General features: G+C 46.9%; 1 protein-coding gene across 1 annotated transcript in view; it reads left to right on the top strand.

The window, feature by feature from the left end:
- The window catches only part of LOC147112824 (fibrocystin-like), a 610,710-nt gene that overhangs the window by 526,933 nt on the left and 61,883 nt on the right, over positions 1–21,894 (top strand). The window contains exon 37 of the mRNA XM_085998227.1: positions 198–1,251. Coding sequence (XP_085854353.1) covers positions 198–1,251 — 1,054 coding nt within the window. The remainder of the gene's footprint in view (positions 1–197; positions 1,252–21,894) is intronic.

Here is a 21,894-nt window from a genome sequence, read left to right as displayed (position 1 = left end):
CAACTTCATTTTGTTTCAAAATACAACCCTTAAACCCAACTCAATCCCACAATCCTTTCCATGAAGGAAAAATTGTCAAAATACCAAAATATGTGTTCAGCAGAATTATGCTTTACCAGTTGTATATTTATCTACATGATTTTGCAAATCAGAGTGTTATTTATGCTATTACTATGTTTTTCTTGTTGCATTTTCAGGTATTTACAGAGGATGGGGAAAGTGCATTTACATTCGTGACTGGCAAGGATACTTATGTAAACAAATTGAGCATGTAATGGTTGTCATGGAAAACTTGGATACAGATGCGGACGTCAGTAAACTAACCCCTGTCACCAGTACAACTGAGGACTTCATTGACATCCTGTGTGTCTCAGAAGTGCTGAGTACTTGTTCACATATGAACTGCATATTAAGTGATCCTTCAGTCTTTTACTTTATAGTACCTGCACAAAAACTCACCAAAATCTGTTTTAGTGGGTTGACTCCTCAGATCCTGAGATTTCACCTAATTTGTTATCAGAAAAACATTAAGGCTATTATGGCTATTTTTTACTCAATCCCACAGCATCTCAGTGTATACTACAGAGGATCTTATGTCCGACCTTCTTTTATTTCAGTATCTGGGATCCTGAATTCTGATCATCCAGGCACTAATTACTTCAGCTATGCAGACAATATCCTTTATATCCTACTCACAGGAGATGGCCCTATTGAAGTACACACAAATGTTGCCATGCAAGTTGCCTTTTCCCTTCCTGGAATTATTAATGCCCAACAGAAAAATATCTTGATAAAACAGTTAATTAATATTTTGGCTGTTAAAGAGTCCCAGATTCGAATAGTCCAGGAGATGAATGGAAGTCGTGTCATCACAGATAGCTTTTTAAAAAGAAGCCTTCAGTGTCCATCGTTGACATCCTGCACTGACACTGAGACAACGAAAATAAAGAGGATGGCTTTTTTACAGGAGACTGAAAGTGATACCAGCAACACTGTGAAACACAGAAACATAAGATATACTAAGAGCAGTTCTAGTCTAGTCCTTGTTGAAGTTAGTGACCTACCACCGTTATCACTGTCCCATACAACTAATGCCAATGCAATACTCCTCTCAAGTGAGAAATTGAACAACTTGGCTGTCAGTATTGTCAATGCTCAACAGACAGGTGAACTGGAGAAAGGTTTGGGCCTACAGGTAGACTTGGTGATGGTCTCCCAGTCTATCCCTCCAGCTGGAACCAACAGAACGTTGTAAGTATACTATTTTCCAGATACACAGAGCTTAAGAGAAACCTTTGTAAACTGACTTGCCTATGGAGTGTCTGCCAGTTGCTCCATGCAAGGTGGTGAGCAGCAGTGCTATGAACTATGATGTTAAGATTTCCAATTTATTAGTTGATAATTCTGGCTAATCTAATTAATTTATCTGTTGAAGAGGAAAACTGTGGGGGAGCAGAATGCACACTGGGTTAGTCAGTGGCCTTTTATTTTTAGGGTCTGGGAATAAATGGAGAACAGACTGATGGAATGAATAATCTAATCTAGTTCTTGGTGGGCATTGGCCACCAGCATAAAATTACCCTTAATCTCACTCAATGGGGGGAGTTTTAACCTAAAAAAACAGGTGGGTTTGGATTGAGGGGGTAGTTAAATTGTTTAAAATCAGAATCCTGACCTGAACCCGCCTCCAACCCGCCCACGTCCGGTTTTTATGGAGGCAGGGCAGGGGCGGACAGCCAACCCGTGGCCAGGAGGCGGGACATCAATTTAAATATTTTAATGAGGCTGGAGGCCTTTTCTTTGACCTCTATTTTGTTTTTAACTGTAGCTGGTTGGGTTTTACACACCTCATAAAACCCGCAGTTACAGCAAGGTGAGGACTGCTGGATCCAGGAGGTACGTGCCTTTATAACGACCTCCTGGATCTTGGGTCCCTACCTAATCCACCCCCCGAGATCGGAGACCCCCCCACAAGGCCTCCAATCACCTTCCCGGACCTCACCCTCACCCCACCGATGATCCTGAGGCCCTGAGCTTCCTTCCGCCCCCGCCACGATCAGCTTGAGGCCGGCCACGAAACTCCGAGGGTGGCCAGCTCCGATCTTCCCCGCCTCCCCCTGCATCCTCCAGAGGCCCCGATCTTGCTTCCCCATGACCCCGATCCTCCGGAGGCTGGCCCTAGCCCCCACCCGATCCCTCCCTCCCTCCCCTGTGCGGCTGCGGGTGGGAAACAGAGGCTTCAGATGCAAATCAGGCCCTGCCGTTAAAGTCGGCAGGGCCTGCAGGAAACCCGTTATCCCGGGTTTCCTGCCTGTAGTGTATGTGCCTTTAAGTCAGAACTACTTTTACAGCTCCTGTATACTGTAGTACCGGCAGTGACCACACCGGTATATAAGCTTTGCGCATGCCTCTGTACCCCCAGTCTACAGTACGGTGGCATAGTGGCATAGTGGTTAGCACTGTTGCTTCACAGCGCCAGGGACCGGGGTTCGAATCCGGCCTCGGGTGACTGTCTGTGTGGAGTTTGCACATTCTCCCCGTGTTTGCGTGGGTTTTCTCCGGGTGCTCCGGTTTCCTCCCACAGTCCAAAGATGTGCGGATTAGGTTGATTGGCTATGATAAATTGACCCTTAGTGTTAGGGGGATTAAATACGTGGGGTTACGGGGATAGGGTGGGATGTGTAGGGGTTACGGGGATCAGGTGGGATATGTGTCGGTGCAGGCTCGATGGGCCGAAATGGCCTCTATCTGCACTGTGTGGTTTCTGTGATTACCCTCCTCCAGTAAAGACCTGTTATTTGTTAATGTACAGCATCCGTGTGATTATTTATCCATTGAACCACGGATCCAACAGTGGCGACGAGTGTCAATTCGAATCTACCTGCAATATAAAAGAAAGAAAAAAAAAAAAAAAAAATAGTCGAGGCCAGGAACACGAGCGTCGACCACGAGCAACCGCCCAGCAGTCAGGCAGAGATCCAACTTCGCAGGGGAGGCTGTGGAGAGCCAGGCTTGGTTCCCCAGCCACAACGAGCAGTAAGAGACCGACGACAGGTCCAGCGCAGACCCTTCCAGAGCAGCGGCGGCTGGAGCCGACCGACGGCAGAGAGAGAGCCGAGCAGCGTCGACGGGGTAAGACAGAGGGTGAAGAGCGCAGGGCGCAGCCGGGGGGTTGACCACCAAGCAGCGTCGAGGAAAATTAAAACAAACCGGAGAGAGAGAGGGTAAGAAACAGCCGGGTTCTAGACTGAGCGGTGTCGAAAATTATCAAAAGAAGAACGCGCAGAGCACAGCCAGGGATCACGGGCTGAACAGGGTCCGCGGGGCGAAGAAAGGGGAGACGCCATTGAGCCGCGGACAAGAAGGAAGAGCGCGGGAGGCACCATTGAGCCGTGGAGAAGCAGGGAGAGCGCGGGAGACGCCATTTTGAGAAGCCGCAGTGGAGAAGAAGGGCGAGCGCGGGAAGGAAGGAAAGCGTGGGAGACGCCATTTTGTGCCAGCGGAGAAGAAGGGGAAGCGCGGGAGGCGCCATTGGTGATAGTTAACGCACAACCAAGGATGCCAAAGAGTGGCAGTATCTCTACGTTCGACAATGAAGTCGAAGATTGGACGACATATGTGGAACGTATTGAGGTGTACTGCGGGCGAATGAAGTGCCAGATGCTAATAAAGCACTGGTTCTGTTAAATTCCATGGGTGCAAAAACTTATGGGTTACTGCGAAATCTAATAACCCCAGAGAAGCCGGTAAACAAGAATTTTGAAAGCATAGTAGAAATCCTACAGGACCACTTAAACCCCACACCGCTGCTAATAGCAGAACGATTTAAGTTCCATAAAAGGAACCAACACAAAGACGAAAGCAATGCTGAGTACCTAACGGAACTGCGCAAGCTATCGAAATACTGCCAGTTTGGAGCGGGACTAGCAGACACATTAAGGGACAAGTTTGTGTGTGGGCTACAAAGTGAAGGAACCCAGAAATGGCTTCTATCAGAAAAGGACCTTACGCTGGACAAAGCTTTCAGTATGGCAGCATCACACGAAGCAGCCGCAAGGGGCGCTGCAGAGATACAACGGAGACCGCAAGAATATGGCACCAATGAAATGACCTATGGAACAGGGAAGTGCTATCGCTGCTGCAGAACAACACATGACCAGAAAGATTGTTGGTTCAAGGACCAAGTATGCAGACAGTGTGGGAAAGCAGGACACATAGCAAGAGTCTGCAAGTCTGGGAAGAAAACCAACAGTAAGAAATCTCCACAGGAGAAGTACAAAAAGGTACACCAGGTGATGGACAGTGGTTCAGATGAACAGAAAAGTGACACAGACTCCGGAAGCAAGGAGCTGGGTTGTCTGAAACTACATAATGTAACCGAAATGGAGGATCACCAGACTATCTGGGTTACACTCAAGATAGACGGAGTCCAAGTGAAAATGGAATTGGACACAGGGTCAGCTCTAACAGTCATAAATCAAAGAGACTACAAGCAGCTATTTTCACACATACCCTCGAAAGCTACAGAGATTGTCTTGAAGACGTATACGGGGCAAAAAGTCTACCCCAAAGGAAAAATAAGGGTGAAACTGACATATAAAGGCCAGGAAATACCTAAAATGGATATATATGTATTGCCAAATGGAGGACCACCACTGCTAGGACGTGAATGGATCCGGAAGATACAATTAGATTGGCATTCCATACAGGCACTGAAGGTTGAGGCCAAAAAGGATGACGACGTCACACCTGGACGACTGTCAAAAATGCTAACTGACGCAAAAGAAGTGTTCCAGGAGGGACTAGGAACACTAAAAGGAATAACAGCAACGATTAAAATAGAGGAAAATGCAAGCCCAAAGTTTCTGAAGGCCAGACCAGTGCCTTATGCGATCAGACCAGCTGTTGAAGCCTAGCTGGAAGGGTTGGAACGTTCAGGAGTACTGTCCAAAGTGGACTGGAGCGAGTGGGCTACACCCATCGTTCCTGTAATGAAGAGGTCATTGAGTAATACGCCTGGGGAACCAAAGAAGGTCCGCATCTGTGGGGATTTTAAGGTGACAGTGAACCCAGTCCTTCACATGGTGCAATATCCACTTCCACAAATTGAGGATATTTTCGCCTCGCTATCTGGAGGTAAACGCTTCACCAAAATTGATCTAGCCCAGGCGTACTTGCAAATGGAGGTAGAAGAAGCTTCGAAACATTACCTTACGATCAACACTCATAAAGGTCTCTATCAATACAACTGGCTGGTGTTTGGAGTAGCCTCGGCTCCGGCTATCTGGCAAAGGGCGATGGATCAGGTCCTGCAAGGGATTCCAGGGACCCAGTGTTATTTGGACGACATCCTGGTCACGGGCGAAAATGACGGTGATCACCTCGCCAACTTGGAGAAGGTGCTCACCAGATTAAAGGAGTATGGGCTACGAGCTAATCGCCACAAGTGCGAGTTTTTCCAGAAACAGATCTCGTATTGCGGCCACGTCATCGATGAAGAGGGGTTACATAAGTCCCCTGACAAGATTGAGGCAGTAGTCAAGGCTCCAGCACCAGAAAATGTGTCACAACTGAGGTCGTTCCTCAGGCTGGTAAACTATTACCTCAAGTTCTTACCAAATTTGTCTACGGTATTACACCCGCTGAACACCCTACTGCAAACAGGGGTACAGGTAGACTATCCTTTATCTGAAATCCTCAGGACCAGCCGTGTTTCGGTTTTCGGAAAATTTCGGATTTCGGAAGGTATTTTATAAGACTGGGAAATTTGTCGGGGGTGGGGGTCGGCGGGGGGGGTCGGGGTCGGCGGGGGGTCGGTGTGGGGGTCGGGGTCGGCGGGGGGGTCGGGGGTCGGAGTCGGCGGGGGGTCGGGGGTGGGGGTCGGCGGGGGTCGGGGTCGTGCACACGACTTACGCTGAACGAAAACACTTTCGGTTTTCAGAGGATTTCGGTTTTCGGAAGTGCAGATAAAGGATACACTATCCCTTATCCGAAAGGGTGGGGGTCGACGGGGGGTCGTGGGTCGTGGGGGAGAAAAGAATATCGGACAGGCCGCTGCAGCTATCGGACGCTGCCCTGCTCAGCGTAAGTCGTGCGCCACTCTGGCCATGTCATGCGCACGACTTACGCTGAATGAAAAAACCTTCGGTTTTTAGAGGGTTTCGGTTTTCGGAAGTTCGGATAAAGGGTAGTCTACCTGTATCATGGAAGTGGGATGACGAACGTAGACGAGCTTTCCAGAAGTGTAAAGAATTGATCACATCAAAAGAGGTGCTGGCCCATTTCAACCCAGCACTACCAATTCGTTTGGCATGTGATGCATCACCCTACGGCATTGGAGCGGTGCTGTCGCACAAATTCCCAGACGGGTTGGAGAGGCCAGTAGCCTTTGCGTCTCGGTCACTATCCTCAGCCGAGCGCAACTACGCCCAGATTGACAGGGAGGCCCTCAGCCTAGTATGGGGAGTAAAAAAATTCAACCACTATCTGCATGGGCAGAAGTTCACCTTGCTAACTGACCACCAACCACTTGTCTCCATCTTTAATCCTAAGAAGGGCGTACCAGTAATGACTGCACAGCGGTTACAAAGATGGTCCCTGTTTCTAGGGGTGAATCAATATGAGATAGAATACAAAGGCACGAAACAGCATGGGAACGCTGATGGGCTATCGCGCCTGCCACTGCCTACTGTGGAGGAAGCACCAGCAGTGGACCCTATCGAGATATTTTATTCGTCGATAATTGAACGATTGCTAGTATCAAATGCGGATATAGAGAAGGAGACCTGCAATGATCCGACGTTGTCACGGGTATATGAATTGATGGTGAGGGGATGGCCAACACATGGCGACTCACTGTTGCCAGTATTCTCATCCAGAAGAGAACAGCTGTCAGTATGCCAGGGGACAGTGATGTGTGGATCCAGAGTGGTGATTCCACCCAAGTTAAGGGAGAGAATGCTAAATGAACTACATGAAGGTCATCTGGGGGGAGTAAAAATGAAAAGCCTTGCTAGGGCTTATGTGTGGTGGCCGGGAATCAATCAACAAATTGAAGACCTAACTAAGAGCTGCTTTGGATGCCAGAAGCTCCAAAATGCACCACCACATGCCCCTCTACACCCATGGGAGTGGCCCTCCTCTCCATGGCAACGGGTGCATATTGATTTTGCTGGTCCATTCATGGACTCAATGTTCTTAATAGCAGTGGATGCTCATTCAAAGTGGCCTGAGGTGATAAAGATGTCTTCAACCACTACAGAGAAAACGATTGCAGTCCTACGGACCATATTTGCCAGAAACTGGTTGCCAGAGCAGATTTGCTCTGATAATGGACCACAGTTTGTGTCCGACGAGTTCCAAAAATTCATGAAAAGGAATGGGGTAAGGCATTACACATCCGCCCCGTATCATCCAGCCACAAATGGATTGGCTGAGAGGTTCGTACAAACCTTTAAGAAGGCGATAAAGGCCATGTGCGACGAGGAAATTCCACTACAGCATAAGATGGACAATTTCTTATTAGCCTACCGAAACGCGACACATGCAGTTACCAACCAGACCCCGGCCATGATGTTCTTTATCCGAAGGTTGAGATCTCGTCTGGACTTGCTCAGACCAAATGTGCGAAGAAATGTTGAGGACAAACAATTCCAGCACATCAATGAGAAGCCGACAAGGAGCTTTAATGTAGGGCAACCAGTCTTGGCCCGTGACTATCGAACAGAGAAGTGGCAACCCGGAACGATATGTACCAGGCAGGGGCCATTAATGTACACAGTGGATGTCAGGGAGAACATTGTGAGACACCACGTCGATCAGATTTTAGCGTCACAGGAACGCGTCAACCCCATGTCTCGAGTACCTGGGGATGAACCCGACATACCGGTAGCATCTACTTCAGACCCAGTAGCAGTGGAACCCGATGAACTACCTGATGAAAAGGGGTCAGAATCGCCTCTGCACCAAGAACAAGAACCTCTGGAAAGGCGCTATCCCGAAAGGGTCAGGAAGCCACCCCAAAGACTGAATCTATAACTGGACTTTTGTTATTGAATGTACATGTAAAAATGTTAATTGTTATTTGAATATTAGGGGGTATTATTCATCTAAAAGGGGAGGGAATTGTAGTGTATGTGCCTTTAAGTCAGAACTACTTTTACAGCTCCTGTATACTGTAGTACCGGCGGTGACCACACCGGTATATAAGCTTTGCGCATGCCTCTGTACCCCCAGTCTAGAGATTACCCTCCTCCAGTAAAGACCTGTTATTTGTTAATGTACAGCATCCGTGTGATTATTTATCCATTGAACCACGGACCCAACACTGCCTGCATCAGAGACCCCTGCCCCCAACCTGCCTTCCCCATGAATATCCAGCCCAATGTGGCCACAAGATGACTAATATGAGAAATGGAGAAAATATCACACTAGTAGAGTTAGGATGGCCTTTTGCGGTTGAGGCTGAAGAACCTTGTTGGAGGCTTCACCTTGATGGGCACAAGAAAACTTAAGTAGAGGAAAAGTTATATTGGTTCAGGCTATATTATTGCAGTTTTGATTCTTTTTAAAGTCACCATTTATGTGTCTTAGTAAGTTTGCAAAGAATACTGGGAAACATTATTTTTCAAATAAAAACTCCATTCCTATCACTAAGCTGACCAACACCTGCCCACCCCCCCACCCCCCACCAAATAAAATAGAAGATTTGAATTCCAAAATTAAAAGTAGACTGTGCGCCAGCAGGGAGTACTTTCTTGGACCACAAGCACTGGGGCTTATTTCTGGAAGAATAGAATTGAAAAGTAGCGAAGTTATGCTAAACTTGTATTGAACCTTGGTTGGACCACACTTGGGGTACTGCGTACGATTCTGGTCACCATATTACAAAAAGGATATAGAGGCGCAGCTTAGGGTGCAAAAAAGATTTACAGGGATGATACCAAAAATGTGAGGGTATACCTCTCAGGAAAGGATGAACAGGCTGGGTCTCTTTTCTCTTGAAAAGAGAAGGCTGAGGGATGACCTAATACAGGTCTTTAAAATTATGAAAGGTTTTGATAGAGTAGACACAAAGGCCGCGACTTTCCCAGCGGAGGCGGGTTGGAGTCGGGTTGACTGGTTGGCCGCTTCCCGTCCCGCTGCCGGCTTCAGCCGCTCCGAAATCACGATTTAAATTTAACTGGGCTTATTAAGCCCGCCGTGCGCGCTACCCGGCCCGATCAGTGGGTTCGGGTGTGCTGCTCGCCTCTGCTGACGTCTTCCATTCAGGAGCTTTTAAGGGGCCCATGTAGCCTTTGGATTTCATTTTTTTATTCTGCTCCTGAAAACGGGTCTTTGGCACATGACTGCTGCAAGATCTAAGGCTGCTCCTCGATTTGATGATGACTCCCTCCATGCTCTTGTGGAGGGAGTAAGAGGGCGCAGGGAGGTTCTGTTCCCTCCCAATGGCCGGAGGAAGCCTCCTCAGCAAACAAAGGCAGACTGGCTGCAAATTGCTGAGGAGGTAAGCGCAAGGTCGTTGTGCTCATGCTCCTGGGTACAGTGCCGAAAAAGGTTCAATGATCTGCTACGCTCAGCAAAAGTGAGTATAACCTGACACTTACCTTGAAACTGCTTCCCATCTCTTCTCATCACCAGCACTCTTGTCAACCTACTCCTGCACATCCCAACTTACCCTTACTTCCCTTGCATCCTTACCTATCCCTCTCTATGTACAGAATCACTTCACCATCCTATTATGCACCCCTCACACTCGCTCTCACTGTTATGCAATGACAACAACAAACAACGCACAGGGAGGCACCTAGGTTTTGGCACCTCACTCCATCTTTGTCTCCCTCTAATCTTCTATGTTATGGATTCTTTACACTCACTCCATCAAACTCGCTGAAACCCCACTTGTGTCCCTCATTGCAGGAAAAGAGAGCCCACAACAAGAGGGAGAGGGGGAGTACAGGAGGAGGCCCACCATCCCTGGCGACTTTAACAAATGTTGAGGAGGCTGCTCTCGACATCGTCGGAGGTGCAGAGGAGCTGGAAGTGGGGGATGTAGAGATGTTTGTCATCATGATTATAAATGAGTTAAAGAAAAGCAATGGCAAAGATTCAAAGAGTTGGCCTATGTGTGCTCACTGGAAGTTGCACAGTGAGTGGTCAGGGCATCTTTCATCTGAAATGATGGTGGTGAGATTGACAGGAAACCACAGTTTATTGTACAGATGCTGTATGGTGTGTTAAGAAGGTTGGACAGACATTCATTTCCATGTGCCAGCCACATGTGGTTGATGCGTAAAATTATGCGAATCTGGCATGGATGAGTGCATCCCTTGCCTCACAGCCAGCAATGTTTTCGCATGCTGGATGGAATTAGCACCCCCCCCCCCCCCCCCGCAAGGCATCCCTCATCTGCCACCTCCTCTTCCTCCTCTGTGCGCTGAGCCACTTGTTTCTCAGGCAGCGCTAAGCCACGCTGCTGTGCGATGTTGTGCAGGGCACAGCAGACCACGATGATTCTGGAGACCCTGGCTGGTGAGTACTGTAGGGCTCCACCAGATCTGTCGAGGCACCTGAATCGCATTTTGAGCAATCCTCTGATTTGCTCTATGATGCTTCTGGTGGAAATGTGGCTCTCATTGTAGCGCTCCCCAGCTTCGTTTGATGGCCTCCTCAATGGCGCCATTAGCCACGTCTTCAGGGGATAGCCCTTGTCTCCAAGTAGCCATCCGGAAAGTTGGGTTGGCAGATTGAAGAGCTGAGGCACAGTAGACTGCCGCAGGATGAATGAGTCATGGCAACTGCCAAGGAACTTAGCGCAAACATGCATAATGTTCTTCTTGTGGTTACACACCAGCTGGATGTTAAGGGAGTGGAAGCCCTTGCGGTTGACAAATACAGCTGGGTTGTGATAGGGTGCCCTAATGGCCATATGTGTGCAGCCTACGACGCCCTGCACCCTTGGCAAGCCTGCCATATTTGCAAAGCCAACCGCACGCACGGTTACACTTGCTTCATCCGTGGAGAAGTGGATGTAATTGTGCACTTTTGCAAAGAGGGCATCGGTAACCTGCATGATGCAAGTGTGTGTGGCCGACTGGGAGATGCCGCTGATGTCTGCTAATGAACCCTGGAAGGACCCTGAAGCAAAGAGGTTGAGTGCAGTGGTGACTTTAACAGCCACTGGTAAGGAGTGTCCACCTGTTCCTCTTGGCTGCAGGTCTTGATTGAGCATTGTGCAGATGTCTGCGACTACCTCTCGCGAAAGTCTCAGCCTCCTTTGACACTGCTTCTCACTCATGTTGAGGAAGCTCATCCTCAGCCTGTACACCCTGTGTTGGGAGTATCTCCTGCAGTGAGGTGCAGCCCTGCGCTGACGCCCTGTGCATCATCAGGTAGCTGAGGAGAAGTTTGGCGCTCCTGTTGTTGGTGCTGCTGTTGTGCCTGGTTCGCTGCTGCCACAGTTGCTCTCCCTCCAATTCTGAGGACCAGGATGAGAGGGTATAAATGGTTCCCATTCCGCTGGTATATATCTCAGTTGAGGAAGAGATGTTATAAGCGCTCAGTCAATGTGGCAAGAGGGTATTCCAAGGAGCTCACAGTACATATGGATCTCAGCTTAAACACTCACAAGCTCAATAGACCAGCAAAATGTGTTCCAAAACCACAAAGCACAAAGTTCTGGCATCTGAAAGTGAGCAATGTTGCACATCTGCTTTTATGCTGCAGGAGCAGCTGTCAACAAATCAGCTAATTGCTGAACCCGGCACAATCAGCTGGCGTGTTTGTCGCACGACGGGCAACACGCTGAAAGGCCTAGAAATTCAGTGGCCTGCGCCACCCGTTAGCACCCTAAGAGGGCACTTAGTGGGTTTTGCGCCACTGGCCACGCCTCCCGCTAAATTTAGCGGGACGCTAATGACAGCACTAGCCGTTAGTGCTGCGCCACTACCGATGATGTCATTGGTGTGCGCAGTGCCCCGCTACCGCCCCGATCACAAAATTTAGTAGCGCCCCCTGCTTTAACGCCGGTCGGAATTTGCGACCGGTTCAGGGGGGCCTACCTGCGGTTGTAGAGGCGCTGAGGTGCGGGCCAGCCATTTATTTTGCTGGCCACCTGCCAGCACCTCTCCGCGCCGCCATCCCCGGCCTCCTGAGCCGCCCCGCCCCCCGCGGAGTGCCGGCTGTGTCCCAAGAGCCCGGCACTTCTCCTTGGTGCCGGGCTCTTTTGCCGGCACTCGCGCTCTTTGAGCGCGCTGCAGCAGGCCCCTCCCCTTTAAGAAGGGGAGGAAGGCCTGCAGTACCGCAGCATGCCGTGCCGCAGCGTGTGGCGCTGCGGCACGTTGCGCTGCGATTTTCAGTTGCAGCGCCCCAAGAGGGATGTGGGGTGCCTCGAGTAGCACCGCGCTTCCGTCTGGGGCGCTGAAACTGAATTTGCGGCGGGTGGCCACGACTCCTTCCGGGGCGGTACTTCCGGCGCCCTGGCGAGGCTGGCGCCTCAAACGGGGCAGTTAACTGCCGTAAGTTCCTCTCCTGCCGTTTGGTGCTGGGTCTGATCGGGACTCGCAGACCCGACACTTTGCAAAGTTGAGTGGAGGCGGGATGGCGGCGGGTTCACTACCCGCCATCAATCATTTGGATTTTAACTCCCAACCCGCCTCCAAACCTGCCCTCTGAGTGCCGGCAAAAGTGAGAGTGTTTCCACTTGTGGGGAAAAGCAAAACTAGAGGCCATCAATACAAGATAGTCACCAAGAAATCAAATGGGGAATTCAGGAGAAACGTCTTTACCCAGAGAGTGGTGAGAATGTGGAACTTGCTACTACGGGGAGTGGTTGATGCGAACAGTATAGATACATTAAGGGGAGGCTAGATAAGCATATGAGGGAGAATGGAATAGAGGGTTATGCTGATGGAGTTAGATGCGGAAAGACGGGCGGAGGTTCGAGTGGAGCATAAACGTCGGCATGGACTGGTTGGGCCGAATAGCCAGTTTCTGTGCCGTATATCCTAGGTAATGGAAATGGTGGGAACGGTAGCATAGTGGTTATGTTACTGGACAAGTAATCCAGAGGGCTGGACTAATGATCCAGAGACGTAAGTTCAAATCCTACCATGACGGCTGGGGAATTTAAATTCAGTTAATTAAATAAATCTGGAATAAAAAGCCAGTATTGCAATGGTGACCATGAAACTACCAGATCGTCGTAAAAACCCATTTGGTTCACTAATGTCCTTTAGGGTAGGAAATCTGCCACCCTTACCTGGTCTGGCCTATACGTGACTCCAGACCCACAACAATATGGTTGATCTTAACTGCTCTCTGACATGGCCTTGGTGGAAGAAAAATCAGTTGAAGGGGATAGGCCTGGCTTCAGATACGACAAAGGCACATCCAGCCCAGTCGATCGGGCAAAGTCCTCTTCACTAACATCTGGGGACTGTAGGGGGTGGCGTGTGCGCAGTCAGCTCGCCTCTGACTGGGTCTCTGAGCAGTTCGAATCACTCCCACACCCCTGGGTTCTAGACACTGGACTTAGGTACAGGCGGCGATACAGAATTGGAGTAGACAACTGGTTTGGTACAAGAAAACCATACTTTTATTAAAAGGCACAATAAAATTACAACACTGGAAAAATTACTGGAATAGTTACAGGCTTACAAGAGCACACTTAATTGGGAATGGGGAACACACGGCACATCGAGGGAAAAATCACAGTATTAATCCCCTTACCCTTGTCCCACCCCCAATATCTAACTAATTGTGCTGTGAGGGGCCAGGGATTATGCTCACCAATAAGGGTTTCTGGACAGGTCGAATCCTGTCGATTAAGCCGGTTGTGATTTTGGGGTTCGCTCTTGTTGTCTTTTGAGGCCTGCCATCGTCACGTGGTCCCAGGGCACGACGGTGGAGTCGTCTGAGTAAAGTACCCTCTTTTCCTCCGTTAGAGATAGGGAGTAAAGTCTTTGTTGGGTACTTTACCTTGCAGAATAGAAACTTCGGGTTTTGTTCTTCTGGTGGTGGTCTGGTCGTCGAAGTTTTGTCATGGTTGGGGTTCGGTGTTGGCTTGGTCGTGGTGGCCTAGATCATTACCTGTGCAGTGGTAATGATCCGAAGGTATAGTTTACCCGGCCCTTTGTTACCGAGGTGCTCGTGGTCGTCGGCTTCTTCTTCTACCCCTGCTTCGAACGTCAGCTTATGCCCGGACCGGGGTGTGTGCCCGCTCGTCCCCAACGCTTCTCCACGCTGCCCTTCTCTGCTTATCGGCCTTGCCATTCGCCTCATCTCACCTCGTCTTCTTCTCTGCTGCACACCCTTCGGTTATCGGTGGGCCTACAATTATACTACTTCAGAGATTCCTTATCTGCGCGCCAAATCAGGGTTAGTTCTTTATCTAATTTTGGCAGGATCGTTAAAGTGATTATAGTCGTTCACTTTAACTGCTTTTTGGGTGGTTGTCCCGTTGTTAAATGTTCCTTAATGTCTCGGTGTTTGTTATTCATAATGTTTAATCAGCATGTTTCTGGCTTGGTGGCTACTTCGAACTGTAACCGATTATTTATGCAAAAGGTTTGATGGGTTGAAGATTAAGTCTTTCCTGAGTTGATTGGTTTAATGCGTATTCTGCATTATCTAATGTCTGGCTTGAGAAATAACAAGTCCTTCACAGACCCAGACATGTCATCTGACCTGCCGTTTTGCAGGGCCCTGGTTTTTTCAATCTTGCAGGCTTCTGCCACGAGGTCCAGAAGCCATTTTGTTTAGGGTACCCTTATAACTTCGTCCTTCAGGGTCCCTTTATTAATAACTCTGGGGAATGTGGGAATTTTGAGAACCCTACAGGACTTGTGCCAAAACTGGGAGAGCTGTCCCACAGACTAGTCAAGCAACAGCCTGACATAGTCATACTCACAGAATCATACCTTTCAGCCAATGTCCCAGACTCCTCCATCACCAGAGGAGGCGGCACAGTGGTATACAGTCAGGAGGGAGTGACAACATTCACTCCGGACCCCATGAAGTCTCATGGCTTCAGGTCAAGCATGGGCAAGGAAACCTCCTGCTGATTACCACCTATTGCCCTCCCTCAACTGATGAATCAGTACTCCTCCATGTTGAACACCACTTGAAAGAAGCACTGAGGGTAGCAAGGGCACAGAATGTACTCTGGGTGTCCATCACCAACAGTGGCTCGGTAGCACCATTACTGAACGAGCTGGCTGAGTCCTGAAGAACATATCTGCCAGAATTGGCCTGCGGCACAGAACCAACATGAAGAATAAATCTACTTGACCTCGTCCTCACCAATCTACCTGTCGCAGATGCATCTGTCCATGGTAGCAGTGACCACCGTACAGTAGTATGGAGACAAAGTCCTTTCTTCACACTGAGGACACCCTCCATCGTGTTGTGTGGCTCTACCACCGTGCTAAATGGGATAGATTCAGAACAGATGTAGCAGCTCAAAACTGCGCATCCATGAGGTGATATGGGGCAGCAGCAGAATTGTATTCCAGCACAATCTGTAACCTCATGGCCCGGCATATACCTCACTCTACCATTACCATCAAGCCAAGGGGCCAACCTTGGTTCAATGAAGAGTGTAGAAGAGCATGCCAGGAGCAGCATCAGGCGTACCTAAAAATGAGGTGCCAACCTGGGAAAGCTGCAACACAGAACTACATGCATGCTAAACAGCAGAAGCAGCATGCTATAGAGAGAGCCAAGCAATTCCACAACTAATGGATCAGATCAAAGCTCTGCAGTCCTGCCACATCCAGTCATGAATGGTGGTGGACAATTAAGCACCTAACAGGAGGAGGCGGCTCCATGAACATCCACATCCTCAATGATGGTGGAGCCCAGCACGTGAGTGCAAAAGACAAGGCTGAAGTGTTTGCAACCATCTTCAGCCAGAAGTACCGAGTGGATGATCCATCTTGGCCTCCTCCTGAGGTCACCACCATCAGAGAAGGCAGTCTTTAGCCAATTCCATTCACTCCACGTGATATCAAGAAATGGCTTAGCACACTGGATACAGCAAAGTCTGTGGGCCCTGACAACATCCCAGCTGTTGTGCTGAAGACTTGTGCTCCAGAACTAGCCGCGTCTCCAGCCAAGTTGTTACAGTACAGCTACAACACTGGCATTTATCTGACAATGTGGAAAACTGCCCAGGTATGTCCTGTCCACAAAAAGCAGGACAAATCCAATCCAGCCAGTTACCGCCCCATCAGTCTACTCTCAATCATCAGCAAAGTGATGGAAGGTATCATTGACAGTGCTATCAAGCGGCACTTACTCAGCAATAATCTGCACGCCAATGTTTACTTTGGGTTCCGCCAGGACAACTTGGCTCTAGACCTCATTACAGCCTTGGTCCAAACATGGACGAAATCATTCAATTCCAGAGGTGAGGTGAGAGTGACTGCCCTTGACATCAAGGTAGCATTTGACTGAGTGTGGCATCAAGGAGCCCTAGTAATATTGAAGTCAATGGGAATCAGGAGGAAAACTCTCCACTGGCTGGTGTCATACCTGCCACAAAGGAAGATGGTTGTGGTTGTTGGAGGCCAATCATCACAGCCTCAGGACATCACTGCAGGATTTCCTCAGGGCAGTGACCTAGGCCCAACCATCTTCAGCTGCTTCATCAATGACCTTCCCTCTGTCATAAGGTCAGACGTGGGGATTTTCGTGGATGATTGCACAGTGTTTAGTTCCATTTGCAACTCCTCAGATAATGAAGCAATCTATGCCCACAAGCAGCAAGACCTGGACGACATTCAGGCTTGGGCTGATAAGTGGCAAGTAACATTCGCGCCACACAAGTTCCAGGCAATGACTATCTCCAACAAGATAGGTTCTAACCACCGCCCCTTGTCATTCAATGGCATTACCATCACCGAATACCCCACTATCAACATCCTTGGGGTCACCATTGATCAGAAACTTAACTGGACCAGCCACATAATTACTGTGACTACAAGAACAGGTCAGAGGCTGGGTATTCTACAGCGAGTGTCTTACCTCCTGACTCCCCAAAGCCTTTCCACCATCTACAAAGCACAAGTCGGGTTAGGTTGATTGGCCATGATAAAAATTGGCCCTTAGTGTTAGGGGGGATTAAATATGTGGGGTTATGGGGTTACGGGGATAGGGCTTGGGTGGGATGGCTGTCGGTGTAGGGACCGGGCGCTAGGGTTTGGATGATCAGCCATGATCTCGTTGAATGGCGGAGCAGGCTCGAAGGGCCGAATGGCCTACTCCTGCTCCTATCTTCTATGTTTCTATGTAAGTCAGGAGTGTGATGGAATACTCCCTACTTGCCTGGATGAGTGCAGCTCCAACAACACTCAAGAAGCTCGCCAACATCCAGGACAAAGCAGCCCACTTGATTGGCACACCATCCACCACCTTAAATATTTACTCTCTCCACCACTGGCGCACCGTGGCTGCAGTGTGTACCATCTACAAGATGCACTGCAGCAACTTGCCAAGGCTTCTTCGGCAGCACCTCTCAAATCCAGGACCTCTTCCACCTAGAAGGACAAGGGCAGCAGGCGCATGGGAACATCATCAGCTGCAAGTTTCCCGCCAAGTCATACACCATCCTGACTTAGAAGTATATCGCCGATCCTTCATCGTCACTGGGTCAAAATCCCTCCCTAACAGCACTGTGGGAGTACCTTCAGCATACGGACTGCATGGTTCAAGAAGGTGGCTCACCACCACCTTCTTGAGGGCAATTAGGGATGGGCAATTAATGTTGGCCTTGCTAGCGACGCCCACATCTCAAGAACAAATAAAAAAAGACATCTCTGATGCACAGATTACTCCCTCACGTACCATAAGGAAATGGCAGCTTAAGTAAGCTGCCTTTGTTCACATCTGAACTCCACAAAAGCTTGGCAGCATTCCGTTCTTCATCTGAGAAGGACCTTCCAGACAATTTTCTCTATATAAATGTAAGTTATATGAGAAAAATATATATCAATGGTGCGTAGAAAATCACAAAGGTAATGGATGCCGCTGATGCATAGTCACTAAACCACAGTGTAAATTAGGCAGATTAGATAGAAAGAAAATATAAAGAAATGCAATTTATAAAGAACAACACCTGGAATTTCTGTGGCATTTCTTCCGATCTCCTGCTGTAACTTCAGTGGAAGATTGGCAGAAACCTGGGAGAAATGGAGTAAACAGCCATTTACGCTGTTTGTCCAAGGTTTCTGCTGAAGTTATGGTGGGAGATTGCAGAATCTCCACGGAAACTCGACCCGCAACAATCCTAAAACCGTCTACTTGAATTATGCAACCAGGCAATCTCCAAACCACTTCAAAGTCAGCCTTTATGGCTTGCCTTGGCATTACCTCTTTACTAAATCTGTCACTTTCTACAATAATATAAGTTAGTTATTTTATATATATTTCTGCAAATGTTAAACATCTACTCTTTCATATTAAAATAGAGAGATAATACAACTTCCATGCTACCAATTTTCATAGCAGCATTGGGAATGAATGACCACTCAAAGTAACACCTCATTAGGGCCCATTCTCTTCAACGCTCACCGTCTAAATACATTTTTATATCAAAAGTGTATAATATTTTTAAATGTTGGATTTTGTCTATCTTGGTTCTGAATTATTTTTAAATGTTTTTTTTTTAATTGAGAGGTTTACATAAAACTACAAGCTTTTAAAAGTACAAGTATGCTAAATGACGTGTTTAACCATGCATACACTAGGGAGAGCCCTTACTATGTACATTTGCAACAGATAAATTATACAGGAAAAGATCAAGAAGGAGGTCAAAGAATGGGATGCGGCAGTGGGTGGAGAGGGGCACCCCAAGAGGTAGCGAATCCACAAATACAGACAAATAGCAGAGGGAACAAGCTGAACAATCATAAATAAATACGGAAACTACATTTCTGTTTTGTTGCCACAGAGTTATGTTATTAGGACATCAGAGCACAATCTTATAGCAAATCCATGAAATAGTCCTTGTGGTGCTACAAGCACAGATTTACTGAAATCTTTCGCAGATCTGCCATTACAACTGACAGTCACTCATTGTAGTTTAAAACTATTACCTATTTTGATGTATGTCTTTCTTAAAAATAAATCCAGCTTCATATCATGAAATATCTATATCACTCTTGGTGATCATAAAGGTCATTCCAAACATTTCTCCAGTGTCGAGAGAGCTCTGTTTTTAAATAATTCTCTTCCAAACAACCAAGCACTTATTTAGTGCACCTGAATTAAATCATTTGCAAAATAATAATGGTCTTCATGATCGTGAAAACTGATTTTTGTGCCAGTAACAGGCAAAGTAATTACTGGATGGTGTCCAATACCTTCCTGAAGGAAAATAATTTATTTTTCAGGAAACTCGTAGTTTGAAGAAAGCTGTAGGACTCTGAGAAAATAGATGTGAACATGTAATGCATTCATTTGAAATTCCCCCCTCTGCTGTTTTAACAGAGGCCTTAAGCTGTTTAAAATAAATTGGTTAATGTCTCCATTAAAAAAAGCAGAGTGGAATTTGAGACAAATGCGTTAAGTGTTTGTAAATAGTTTCCCATGGTGTATTTAAAGGTTGTAAGATCATGCAGCTTTAGATGGACCGAAAAAAATCAGGTACAAATTTCATGGCTACTCAATGGGACTTGCCTTTTTAGTTCTAACACCTCAAAGTCAAAGGAGTTAGCATTATTAAAATTTTAATAGGAATCAGGAGGAGCAAGACTTGAGCACGTTTGCAACGGAAAAGTTACAGATCTCACTGTCTGCATGGGGCACAGCTGTGATAAACTATTCCCTCAGAGGAGAGAACTGGAAGGGTTAAAGTTTAGATTTTGGCCCAGGTCTTCCTACCCGCAGGCACAGTCACATTACTGACAGTAAATTAGATAATGAAGGTGAAATGACAAATCCAGGTTGCCTGCAATAAGGTGCTAATCCCCTGCTTTAATATCAGAGCAGCATGTAATGATGTTTGGACATCACTCCAGTTTACTGACGACCCCACTGGGAAAGCAATCCAACCTCACCACTTTGTAACAAGATGTCAGGTGACTCTCATTGCCATGGTAACAGACCTGGGAATCTAATATTCCCTTCGTCCCTCGTAGGACCAAATAAGGGCTAGATTATATAAGTAGGCCATCACACTCTGTACTCAAATCAATTAGTGCTAATCCGCAGAATGCTATGATGTATTGTGATCACTCTCATTTCAGAGAAGGGAAAAATTGCAATAATTCACTGAAAATGAGATTGTCCGCCAAGCTGAGATGTTAATTGGGTGTCCACATTTAATAGGAAAAAAGGATGATGATGGGATGAAAGGCGGATGTGTGAGTCTCCTGGCTGCCATTGACCTATCCAAAAAAGACAGTGCCCTTTTCGCTTACTTTTATCTATTACAATTTTTGCTGCATATTGTCAGCTTGATATATTATAAAGAAAATTCATATGATGACCCATAACCTTAATACAAATTAAAAATGGTAATATCATCTTATACTGTAATATTCACCTTTAATCTTGCTTTGAATTCACATTAGTTAGGCAGAAGAATTATGAATGCCCTCGTACAAATATGTTTCATCTTTTCAAAGTTTAAGCCATATTTTTAACCCCTTCACTGGTCTCTTGTGTTAAGTGAAGATTGGTGGGTATAGTTCTGCACTTGGAAGTTGTGAAGTTCAATTTGAGGGTCAGTTTTATTTGCTGCATATTTTTTATTTTTATGTTGTAGTTAAATTGTAGTCTTTGGCAAACTAGGGTTGTCTTGTTAAGCTTTATTTCTCATGTGTCTTCTGGTTGAGAAATGTTATTAGTTTTGGAGCTTTTCCTTGTAACAGAGTGCTATTAGAACTCCCAAGTACTTCCAGGATAAGAGTCCCCAGCTGTTGTTTATTCTAGTTTACAAACTGTAACCATGATTTGTTTCATTACTAATTAATAGCATTGTCCCAGCTGAAGAAGCTACTGGGCCATTAGATTCCTGCTGGCTGAAGGAAACCCCATGAACTATATCAGATGATCAATTGATAGAGGTCACATAGACCATTTCATCCTAGAGAAAGATATGGCAAGGCAGAAGTTCATTCCCGCTAAGGGGCAGCGACATTACCCATCGTACAAGATTCCATGAATACTCCACTTCCCCATCTGAAGAAGACCATGTACCTCACTGGATGATTGAAGCCGCATCGACTGTTGCACTCTCTCAACTGAATTAACTCACATGGGAATGGAGAAGCCTTGCAGGGAAAGGGAAAATGACAAGAACACAAATACCAGCTTTTAAAACTGCAATGCTCTACAGATAAACATCAGTTTTAACATTTATATATACTTAATATTTATGTTAATTCCCCAGATCACATTTGAAGTGGAGGCTGTTTCATAAATATTTTGAATTTTCTTAGTGAAAGGAATGTCTTCAAGTATAGGCGGTGGTTTCAAATTTCAGTGATATCTATCCTGCACTGCTTGTTCTGAAGGATGGGAAGATACTAATATAAAATGGACATCAATCTCACTTGTAAATACTACACAGATTTACGACTTCTAATGTCACATAGAAAAATGAAACTATTTCCAAAATAGGTCATATTTGAAATCTGATTTGTTTGTAATGAATATAATTTCATTATGCAAATGCTGGATTAGAATATATGACTGAGAATGTACAGAACAATTATCATGTGTGTATTGCAGCTGCCCTTCATGTTGGTGGAGGAATTCAAGTGTATAAGAGTGGGGCCAGCGATGGTGGTGCGAGTGTAACCAGACCCTGTTATTAATGTATTTATAGCCAAGAATGGGTGCATGTAGAAAGTGAAATCTTGAGGAGGCAGGGTTAGCGACCATGAAAGC

Source organism: Somniosus microcephalus, chromosome 9, assembly GCF_052327205.1.
Source record: "Somniosus microcephalus isolate GS21.2 chromosome 9, FLI_Smic_1.0, whole genome shotgun sequence".
Classification (NCBI taxonomy): Eukaryota; Metazoa; Chordata; class Chondrichthyes; order Squaliformes; family Somniosidae; genus Somniosus; species Somniosus microcephalus.
This window is presented reverse-complemented; position numbering and strand designations above follow the sequence as displayed.